This window comes from Cyprinus carpio, chromosome B5, assembly GCF_018340385.1.
Source record: "Cyprinus carpio isolate SPL01 chromosome B5, ASM1834038v1, whole genome shotgun sequence".
In the NCBI taxonomy this organism is placed as follows: domain Eukaryota; kingdom Metazoa; phylum Chordata; class Actinopteri; order Cypriniformes; family Cyprinidae; genus Cyprinus; species Cyprinus carpio.
This window is the reverse complement of record NC_056601.1, coordinates 3374567-3386005: the sequence shown is the minus strand read 5'-3', so window position 1 is coordinate 3386005 and position 11439 is coordinate 3374567. Positions and strand designations below refer to the sequence as shown.

Sequence of the window (11439 nt, the reverse complement as noted above, 5' to 3'; positions counted from 1 at the left end):
GAATGTCCAAGAAAAACAGGATATTCTAAGAGGGGAAATAAGGTAGAGCCGTTGCTTTTGTCCATCAGGAATTAATTAAATAGTGAAAAGGGTGTGGGTTTTGCAGTCAACTGTGAAGGACTTCTGCCAACATTAAATGGTTAAGTTTCAGAGATGGTTCAAGCCTTTAATGTTTGATGAAAGACCAAGAAGAAATTGAAGAACCATGAAAAGGGGGAAAAAAAAGATTTCAGTTTTGACTTCTCCTGAATAGGTGAATATAAAGTGATGATGAGCATATGTTTGTGAACAAAGAGCCACACATTTAGTTCAGTTAGATTCTCTAAATGACACGTTTGAAGACTAAAGCTGTAAAACATTTTAAAATCACAATCACCATCTATACAACCACAGCTGCTGCCAGAGACATAATTTCACATCAGATCAAATCAGAAAACCAAATGATCTCTACAGCAGTGAGACAAGTGTGCAGTTACCAAAGCCTCCTCGAAAGGTTTGCATTTCTCCAACTGTTGCAGGGCACGTCTGTACTGGTGCGTGACCGTCTCAGGTACACCGTCGTCAGCCCAATCAGAGTACTCTGCATATGTTCCCTCCATATCTACAGAACACAATATCAACACAAACAGATCATAAAGCAAGTTTTCTGAAAGCAATTTTTTATTTTTCTGTGTTGCAGGGACTCACGGTGTCTGTTCTGTTTCAAAGATGCTTAGAATAATACCCTCTTTCTGATACTACTGCATTTCTCACCTATGTCATCACTACAAGGCAATTTTCTGACAAAGAAGAGAGGCTATATAAACATGAGCCATGCTGTACGACAACCTAATCGGTGATCTGGCTCTCTTAGCTGAGTGGGATGTGATCAGAGCATTCTCCTCTGCATCTCTGGTGCCAAAAGCAGCCAGCAAGAGAGAAGTGGAAAAAAAACCCTGCTCACAAAACCAGACCATCTGGCTATCTGCAGGCTGCTCCTGTCCCCAGCCTGTGCTCCAGCGTCTGGCAGCGCTGGTGTCTACCTGACGGGACCGACATTACTTGGCTTTCAGAAATGCACATGAAAGGAAACCACATGCAACAATCAATATTATTTGTAACTTAAGTCTTAATCAATCCCATCTGACCAGATCTCAGTTCGGTCTAGACATGTTGTTCTCAGTTTATTTTATTTCTGCCAAATTGCGCAATCTTAGTCATAGACTAAATTCTTTCGGCATCCATTATCCCGACCCTTTCTGTCTGTGGACACAAGTTTTTCCGATTATTTATTCCAACACTGAAAAGAGAAAAGAAAGAATGGGAAAGTGGGGGACTGAAGGAGGGAGAGGAGAGAAACAGAGCAGCTCTCACCCATCAGAGGTACAGCTAGCTGTCGTCTGAAGAGTGTGTGTATGCGCTCGAGCTGGGCATTCAGCAGCTCCTGCTGCTCCTTTGATGCAACGCTGCCAGGAGGAGGCTGGAAAACCGAGAGAAGGGGTTAAAACACCTATACACCAAAAAACACTGTCACCAATCATTTAAAAGATTTATTTAACATTCAAAGTCGTTCTTCTCATTACTATTCATGTAATATTAAATAAACAGTATTTTAGGGTGGCTATTTTCATAGCGGTTTAAAGCCATGCTGATATTCTGCAATAAATCCGTGCAGGAACCCAGAGTAAATACCTGGACTGTGGAGAGAATAACAATCTCAAACTCCCTGTAGGCCTCCCAGATTGAAGCTCCTTTAGTCATGTGTAAACCCACTGCAGTCAGCGCCCTCTCAAAGATGGAGCGAACACGCTCAATGCCTCCCTGGGCTCCCATTCCCCCGATGGAGTACTGTACATATTCCAACCAGATCTCTGGACCTGTGGATGGGTTTACAAGCATCTCTTTTTTAATTCTCCAGCACAGGTTTACCTCAAAACAATCCATCTTACAATTAAGCAGCAATTACATGTTATTTATCACATTACAGATGGCAACACATTTAGTGTTTTACAGTTAGCTCATACACTTGATCTATTATTACATTTAGAAAACAATAAAAAATGTGACCAGTTTCAAAGAACCGAAGAATATGAAAACAATTAAGCCATACTTACACATATAATCCTTGACAGCCCTCTCAAACAGCTCGTAGACTTTCTCGCGGTCTGATTCATCTTCTGTCAGGCGGATTTCATCCTTCAGCCAGTCCAGCCAAATCTCTGTTCCACCAAGCAAACCAGTCAAACACAGTAACACAATACTCATATCTCCACATCATAAAATCTTAACACTCCTTTACATATTAAATACATGCACTTTCAAAGATAACATATCTTTGCTTCTGATTTTTTTAATATTCATCATTAGCAACAAACTCATTTTCTAATAGCATTTTTTTCCTGCTACTGCAGTCCAGCGCAGTATAAAGATGTCCTATTATCATGTGCAGTAAATTCATTAGAATCATCATCCCAATTCAAATTGTTTCCGGCAGGGCTGCTGCAGAATGTCCTGCTCCTTGAGAGCATCATTCCTAAAGAGCGATGAGTACTCAAACCTCAAGAATGAATCAAAAAATAGCCTGGACTCTAAAAGCACTTGTTGTTCTTTCATATTATATAATATGCTCCAATCTCTCTGTTGCAATGTCAGAGATAAATCTGTCTAACGCACAAAGAGAACAAAGAACAGAAACAAAATAAGGATGTCCCACCTTCAGTCAGAGGAAAGAGTTCGCTCATCTTCTGCCTGGCCTTGCGCAGTCTGTGAAGCTTCCCTTCTTGCCGCAGGAGTTTGATTAGGTCTACATGGCAGTTGTAGTCAAATGCATTGATTGACAGCTGTAGAAATGGCACATGGTGGGTGTTGACATTAGCATTATGACACTCATTTTGTATTCACAAAATGTTCCAACTGAATTGATTCGCCAAGTACTTTGTACAAGTCGACCAGATAAAGTATAAACATGCTTAACACTGCGCAAAGAAAAATCTAAATCATGAAGAATACAAGAAAAATATCATATGATTGCAATGCTTCGGGAAGTAAATCTTTTGTCTTCCAAACTGCATTACTTCATAAGTACAGATTATTTCCAAACGTTTAACAACTAATATGTTTGGATGGGAGGATGGCTTCATCTGGACAAGGTGGGCAATCACTGCAGTCTAGCACGCAAGAGTGGGAGACACTGGAACAGAGCCACTTCCCACGGAGAGAGAAACTGTGTGGGACTTAAAATCATTGGAATAAATCAGATAATGCCTATGTGTTAATTCTTGTAATTGAGCCACTACATCTTGCAGGGAACAAGAAAAACTTTAATCTCTGCTTATGTATTGCAAAAAAAAAAAAAAAAAAAAAACACAAACAGGCTGATGGATTAGAGATCGGACACACTTAGTTGACATCACAGCTGTTGCATGACTGTGGTTGTACAGAAAACATCAGTGACTTTACTGGTCAGGAATGCTCTGAATTGAATTGAACAATACAATGCATGCAAGGCCACAGAGACTGAAACGAACGTGTGCACTAATCATGGAAAAAATCACTGAAAAAGCTGTCACTCTTGCAGGAAAAAAACTTTGATATTTTGATGATTTTTTGACATTTTACCAATTCCAAACCACATCAATCTTAAAAACTACTATTAATTTTGTATTTAACCATTTATGAGTGATATATAATTGTCCTTGAAGGCTGGAAGTGAAAAACTCCGATATGATGATACAACATAATAAACAATAAAATACAATATTACAGATAAAATGAGCCAAAAAAAAGAGGTTTAACTCTTAAAAATTATTAAATCCCCATGAGAAATATTCTAAGCTAATGCAATAAAGAAATTGCAAAGTTAAGACATGACCACTGAATGGCAAAATGCTCACTGGGTCAGCGGGGTCGGAAAAAAAAAAAACACAGAAAAAGAAGAAAAGACACATTAACTGCAAAAGATTTAAGAATTAATGTGAAGAATTAGGTGTAAAACCACCAGGAAACATTTAGTCTCCAGCGCCACCATTTTCCAGAATTGCAACCTTCCTGGAGTCTCCAGAATTACAAGGTGTCAGGCTCAGGGAGACTTTTCTTGGGTAAAAAAAAATCACTTAAGAATAACATGCTTAAGTATTGTGAAATACATTAGGCTTACATTTTTATAGGCTTCATGGACAGATCATTTTAGAGTGACTCTTGAAGGACCAGCACCACATCCCCTTGTACCACTTTTTGAAGAATTTATCTTCAAGAATCTGGCAGTAAGTTTTAGGGGCTCAGTTTTATTCCATCTCCTATCCTGAAAAGTCTGTATTGCAGAATTGACTAAAAAATGATCTCCTTAAACTTATAATATATATGAGTATTAATAGTAGTTATTAAGATTGATGAGGTTTGGAATTGGTAAAATGTGCTTGGGAAAAAAAATAGATCATCAGAATATCAACGTGCCTAATAATTATGCACGCGGTGTAGATGCATCACTGCATTCTTTCAAGTAATATCAGTACAAATATATGCACATCAGAAACGTGTGCTCTCATAATCTTGGTACAAAAAGAAACATGCAGTACTACTAATATATACGGTCCCTTTATTGCGCCTCTATGGTGTTTTCATCTACTGTATACAGTTTGTCAAAACAGAAACCACTCCAAAACAGAAGGCCAAACCCCAAGAGCTGGAGCAACAGAAGGAGTCACAGAACAAACACGTGGACATGACCCTTACAACCACTGCGCAACAGTGTCCAGCTTCAGCCCCTGAACGCCTCCTGATACTGCAGGTGGTCTGTAACCTAAGACTACGGTGTTATAAACATGATTCAAATCTAAAGTCATCAAAGAAACTAATAGGGGTTTCTTGACAACTCTGTTGGATATGCGCTCTGTGGCGCGAATTTGAACTAAGTGGGCACGGCACGCGTCATCAAAACACTCCAACACTGAACTTTATTACTGTATATTTCACATAAAGTCTTTCGACAAGGTCAGAAATCTCCCTTAACACACCCGGGACGGCATATAGGTGGAAAACCTAAGTAAAAAAGCGAAAGGAAAAGGTAGTTTGGAAGGTTAAATATCAAGACGAGTCTTCGCTAGCTCGCTTAAGCCTCTGCTAGCCACATTCCTCGGGAACACAGTTAAGCATTTCTATATTTTTATCACTCCTGGTCATGTATTTGGTAAGTTAAGCACGTACGGCTTCTCTAATAAACGGGCTCTGCCAAATACATGAACAGAAACTCCCCAGCAGAGTCGATCGTGCGGTGTTTTGAGAGCTGCGTATGTGAGGAGAGTCGTTAGCCTCATTCATTCCTCTCACCTGTTCCTCCAGCCTCTGGATCTCCGCTTCATTCTCGCGCTCGTCTTCGGACGTATCCTCTTCATCTTCCTCCTCGGAATGCTCAACTCCCATCCCTTCTTCCTCCTCCTCCTCCGACTCCATCTCTCGCTCCATGCCCTCAGCCTCCTCTTCGATATCTGGCAACAGCGTCTGCTCTTCGTTACCCGTCGCCGCCATGTTGAGTACTATCTGCCTGGAAACAGTCAGGGGCAGGGGCTCGCGCACACAACACAAGACCTCGCGCGAAAAACAGGGAGCTCGTGCAACTAGAAGGCGTGGCTTAACTACTTGCATTGACCGCTTTGGAAAAGTCTGTTTTTCGCGTTTTTTCCAAAGCGGCGTTAATAAAATACCGTGCCATTCTCAAATATGCACATGATATAACCAGTGTTGGGGAGTAACTACACGGAATTACGTAGCATAATTTAATTACAAATAAATGTAACTGTAATGTGTTAGAGTTACTGAGAAAAACGTGTAATTCAATTACAGTTAGGCTACTTATGAAAATGTTAACGATTACAAAGGAGGTTATATCTGAATATTTTCACTCACATACTGATTTGACTGATTTTCTTCCAAAACTGCATTGAAACACCAATGTTCCAGGAGTTTAGGACAGAGGAGGATGCATGCTTATTTGATGACTGTATTATTTCCTTTTTGGGTTTATCTTTGGGTTTGGGTTTTTTCCCAAGCCATTGTTAGATGCCAGTTTTTTTTTTTTTTTTTTTTTTTTTTTTTGTCCTTTCTATGCAAAGATTTGATTTCAAAAACAGTATCATCTTATGATTTTAAATATCATTTAACCGCAGAACAATCTCAAAGTAAAAATAAGTGCTAAAGTCTGATTTTGTGGTGGCTGTGCTTTCAAAATTAAATTATTATAATCTTAATTCAAGTGAAGAAGGATTTTAAAGTCAGAACCCTGCCTGCTTTAAATGTTTCAAAATGATTAACAGATTATACAATTTTAGAAAAGCAATCAAATGTAATCAGTTACATTACTTTAATAAAGTAATTTAAATAGTTACACTACTTTTATTACATTTTAAATAGGGTAATATGTAATCTGTAACCTATGTTACATTTCCAAAGTAATGTTACTTTACCAAACCTTCCCAAAACTGCATATAACATATGCAAAATGTGAAATATTTAATAATATTATTGTAAAATACGAAACATTATATTGATATATTTTAATGTTTGGTTTTTTTTAAGTTCATGGTGAAATCGCTGTCCCTGCTGGTTGTGTTCCATGAGTAGCATCAGTAATATAACATACAGCATGTAGAAATACACAGCTACAGTCAATTCAAAGATGAAAAGTTTATTATAATAAATGATGACTAAAATGCGAGCATGCGGCTTAATGTTTGCTTGTGTAAAACAGCGGTGATATGAATAAGGCAGACATTTTCTATACAATCTAATCTGAAGGTAAAATGTATAATATATTTATAGTTTAAGAACATCACCAATATAAGATACAGTTTTTGTATACTGCGGTAAAAGCGCCCCCCCTGCTGGCTGACCTGTGTATGCATTAGTAGTGTGTTAGCATCATGGCGTTAGCAGCGGCAGCCAGGCGCTGTGCATCTTCTGCGCTTTTCAGTAGATCTTTGCCATTACCAGAGCTCAGAACAGCCTGCTCTTATCATAAAAAGGTACGTGCCACCTTTTTCCTTACTGTCGACCGTGGCAAGTTGTAGTTCCTAATATTTGAGAACAACTTTCGATGTGGTTGGTGCTAGCTAAGCTAACGTTAGTTTACTGCGTATGTAAACAAACCAGCAGAGCAATGTACGTTACATGTACGACAATATTTTCTGCAGTCTGAGTAGAAAACACATGTCATCAGCTGGTTTATGTATTTTTGACGGAGTTAAAATGACATTCATATTTACAGTTAGTTTCATAATCCACTCGTGTAAGTTAACTGTCCTATAAACTCACCGGTGATGTCTTACAGTATGTTATCTTAACTCTGCCACAGGTGAATAAACACTTTATTTTACTAAGTACACATACTAATTTAAATAAGTGCTTTACTGTTGTGAAGGTCACTGTTATCGATCAAGGGCACGTTTCCTTTTGGTGTTAACTGTTATCACGTCCTCTGATGAATGTCTTTGGTTGTTAAATATGATCAGGATGTGGTCATGTTTTTACATGTCTTATGTATCATACTTTTTTTCTGGGTTGTGGACCACTATGAAAACCCCAGAAATGTTGGTTCTCTGGACAAGAATGCCAAGAATGTAGGCACTGGCTTGGTAGGTGCACCTGCATGCGGTGATGTTATGAAACTACAGGTAAGACATTTTTGTCTCTTAAATTTCAGTATATATAATATGTACAGTACAGGTAAAAAGTTTGGAAACATTACTATTTTTAATGTTTTTGAAAGAAGTTTCTTCTGCTCATCAAGCCTGCATTTATTTGATCAAAAATACAGAATTTTATTTTTTTTATTATACTTTAAATTATCATTTATTTCTTTGATGCAAAGCTGAATTTTTAGGATCATTATCACATGATCCTTTAGAAATCATTCTAATATGATGATTCATTATCAAAGTTGGAAACAGTTCTGCTGCTTAATATTTTTTCAGAACATGTGATACTTTTTTAGGATACTTTGATGAATAAAAAGAAAAAAAAAAGAAGCTATGTTTTTAAAATATAAATATTTACTAATAATCAGTAATACTGGTCAATAAATTTTTGTCAGTAATTTTTTTTCTTTCTTTTTTTTAAAATAAAATCAATACTTTTATTCAGCAAGGATGTGTTAAATTTATAAAAAGTGATAGTAAAGAAAATATATTATTAGAATATATATTATTAGAATTTTTTATTTTTTTTTAATAAATGCAGTTCTTTTTAACCTTTTATTCATCAAATATAGTAGACAGCAGAACTGTTTCCAACACTCATAATAAATCAGAATATTAGAATGATTTCTAAATGATCATGTGATCGACTGGATGTTACATGTGACACTGAAGGCTGGAGTAATGATGCTGAAAATTCAGCTTTGCATCACAGGAATAAATTATTTTTTTAAAGTATATTCAAATAGAAAAACTATTATTTTAAGTTGTAATAATATTTCACAATATTACTGTTTTTTCTGTATTTTTGATCAAATAAATGCAGGCTTGATGAGCAGAAGAGACTTCTTTCAAAAACATTAAAAATAGTAATGTTTCCAAACTTTTGACCTGTAATGTATGTATGTATGTATGTATGTATGTGTGTGTGTGTGTGTGTGTGTGTGTGAAGCATACACACACACTATTTATATCGGTGACTTTTTGTTGTCAACCTGTCTGACAGATTCAGGTGGACAAGAATGGCAAGATAGTAGATGCCAGATTCAAAACATTTGGCTGTGGTTCAGCCATTGCTTCCAGCTCACTGGCCACAGAGTGGGTGAAGGGAAAATCGGTGAGTCATTCTGACTCAGACCATTGCATAAATTCACAGTGTGAACAGATTATCTCATTGTGCTTCATATTTGTTCTCTCAAGCGTTCCCACCAACATTTCAATGTTCTCTTTTCCATATACAGATTGACGAAGCCCTGAAAATCAAAAACACTGAGATTGCCAAAGAACTTTGTTTACCACCAGTCAAACTTCATTGCTCTAGTAAGTGTATCAAACTGGCTGTTTGAGATTGTAAACACGTTGATGACATCAACATAAATAAATAAATAAATAAATAACAACAAATGCTCTGATTTCATAATCTTGTTTTTTTTTTCTGGCAGTGCTTGCAGAGGATGCTATCAAGGCTGCATTAGCAGACTACAGGCTCAAACAGAAAGACGACAAGGAGACGTTGGCGGAAGCTCGAAATTAATGTCCTCATTCACAGACGAGTCACTGTCACCCACTCTCATTGTGACTCATTGTGAAAATGATTGTAGTTTATATGCTTTCTGAGGTAAAAAAAAAAAAAAAAAAAAACATTAGCCAGCGTATGCCATTGCTACTCTGTTCGCACTGCCTCTGTGTTGCTGCTTTGAAGTGGCATGCATTTACAGACTGTGAAGATCTTTTGGAATAAAGTTTTCTCCTGTATCTCTGAATCACGCACATTACAATAAACTCTTTATTTCCTAAAGATCTCATACTCTCACATTAAATGTTCTCTATATCAGAATGCATACTACTGCAAAGTTTGTAAATGTACTCTACCACAATTTATAAAAAGGGGATTTGAAAAATGTCTATTTGTTTAGATTTTCAGAGGGATCATTACAGTTTTGGCAGTGATTTGTAAGCAAAAAAACAAATTTGATTTCATTGCTGTATTTGTTGCAAAAACTTAATAAAGCTGTAAAAATTCATGTTGCAATATCCTTCATTTTGTATTATTCTCTACACAAAATATTTGCTGTAATACAGGTCATGAATGTGTGCTAATGTCTCCTTGAACCTGTGGAAGCGGTGCAACTCTCAGGTTTCGTAGAAGGATGTCCTTCAGTACCAAAAGCACTGTAAGCATCAGCAGTCCTGTAAGCACACAAAGAACAGCCAGGATCGCAATCAGCGCCGGGTCACTGGACTGTAGTATTGTCCGAGGAGTGAGTTCAGTGTCTCTAGTTGGGGTCATTGAACCAGTGGATGTGACAGTGGCTGAAGCTCCTGGTGGCTTACCTGTCGAATTCTCCACACAACTAGCTTCCTCATCTGTGGCTAGACTGTACGGTGCTTGGGTGGATTGGGGTATAAAAGATGTCAAATTTAGAGAGAGGCAGTCTTCGTAGCTCAGTCTCTCTAAGGTGGGCTGGTCTGACCCAAAAAAGGACCTTGATATTGTGCTCTCAGGTAGTTTTGAAGATTCTCGACATCTGAAAGAACTCGCGTTGCAAGCGGTGTCAGATCTAACCAACATATATGCACTTATAGTCTGTTCTATATGACTTTCAACCACTTTCCCAGATTCTGTATTCACTGATGTTGATTTTCTCTCAACAGGCTTAAAAAGTTTTGGGCAGATGGCCATGACTGATAGAGTTAATAACAATTTCTGTGCGAGGTGCAAAGGAGCTGTACATACTAGATCCGTCGCCATCCGTAACCTGTCTGTCAGAAGCCATCTATAAAGATACAAGATGTCACATTCACAAACCCACTGGTTATTGGCTAGTTCCACTGATCGGAGTCGGGACAATCCATCAAAAGCCCGCTCGGGTATAGAGCGCAAACAGTTACTGTTAATCTTTAACACTTGTAGGTTCACCAGTGCACCCAACGAGGACAGATCTAGGGTAGATATGCAGTTCGCTGACACATCCAGGTGTATTAGCGAAGAAGGCAGGTTTGGTGGCAGACGAGACAATCTGTTCCCCTTCAGAGTCAACATCCTCAGTCTGGTCAGACCTTGCAGTGCCCCCGGCTGAATTGCTCGTATCCGGTTATCCTCCAGATCCAAGCGTGTGAGGTTCCCGAGCTGCCTCAGAGACCCGGCCATGATGTAGGTGATCTGGTTCTCCTGAAGCTGAAGGGTTTCCAGACTTGACGGAAGCCCACGAGGAAAACGGACCAGTTGGTTGTGGCTGAGGCTCAACTCCTGCAGGCCAGAATATGGCTGGAACACATTATCCACATTGCAGAGCCGATTCCGGGCTACGGAGAGGATGGCGGTGCTTAGGGGGACGGAGCGAGGCAGAGTATGCAGGCCAAGAGACTCGCACAGAACCAGAGCACCAGGACTGGGACAGCAGCAGCCTTTGGGGCAGGGGGATACAACAAGGCCAGCAAGGAGAGACGAAGAGAGATACAACAAGAGACAGCAGAGAAGACTAGGACGCATGGCTCACTTGAGGGAAAAGATCGAAAGGGATGGATAAAATAAAGAGGAACGTAGAAGTTAGTAACTGCTTTAGTAATTTACCCCAAATGAATTAGTTGAGCCAAATTACCATGATGGACTCTGCAGCTCCTCCAGGACGTATTTCCTTTCTTGAGCTCGACTCCTAATGCGTTATCAAACGTGTGATATAGGGATGTGGTACTCACCATTCTTGCCCTGTCTCGGCTGACCCTTCGCTTTCACTTTATCTGCGTCATGTCTTTAACCTCTTCGCTCTTTCCT

General features: G+C 38.7%; 3 protein-coding genes across 4 annotated transcripts in view; 1 reads left to right on the top strand and 2 right to left on the bottom strand.

The window, feature by feature from the left end:
* The window catches only part of sart3 (spliceosome associated factor 3, U4/U6 recycling protein), a 19478-nt gene extending 13920 nt beyond the window's left edge, over positions 1 to 5558 (bottom strand). The window contains exons 1-6 of one of the 2 annotated variants that reach the window (XM_042723647.1): positions 5305 to 5558; positions 2693 to 2819; positions 2094 to 2198; positions 1672 to 1856; positions 1354 to 1459; positions 477 to 601 (exon numbers count right to left, since the gene is read on the bottom strand). In XM_042723647.1, coding sequence (XP_042579581.1) covers positions 477 to 601; positions 1354 to 1459; positions 1672 to 1856; positions 2094 to 2198; positions 2693 to 2819; positions 5305 to 5502 — 846 coding nt within the window. In that variant the 5' untranslated portion in view covers positions 5503 to 5558. The remainder of the gene's footprint in view (positions 1 to 476; positions 602 to 1353; positions 1460 to 1671; positions 1857 to 2093; positions 2199 to 2692; positions 2820 to 5304) is intronic. The other variant, XM_042723646.1, reaches the window with a different exon arrangement.
* A 1285-nt stretch (positions 5559 to 6843) lies between these two features.
* iscu (iron-sulfur cluster assembly enzyme) lies at positions 6844 to 9688 on the top strand. The gene is made up of 5 exons (XM_042723645.1): positions 6844 to 6995; positions 7530 to 7643; positions 8671 to 8781; positions 8906 to 8984; positions 9107 to 9688. The coding sequence occupies exons 1-5, from the start codon at positions 6894 to 6896 to the stop codon at positions 9196 to 9198; spliced, it is 498 nt and encodes a 165-aa protein (XP_042579579.1). The 5' UTR covers positions 6844 to 6893; the 3' UTR covers positions 9199 to 9688.
* Positions 9689 to 9747: 59 nt separating this feature from the next.
* On the bottom strand, positions 9748 to 11157 carry LOC122137344 (chondroadherin-like protein). The gene has a single exon (XM_042723382.1). The coding sequence runs from the start codon at positions 11155 to 11157 to the stop codon at positions 9748 to 9750; it is 1410 nt and encodes a 469-aa protein (XP_042579316.1).
* Positions 11158 to 11439: the final 282 nt, after the last annotated feature.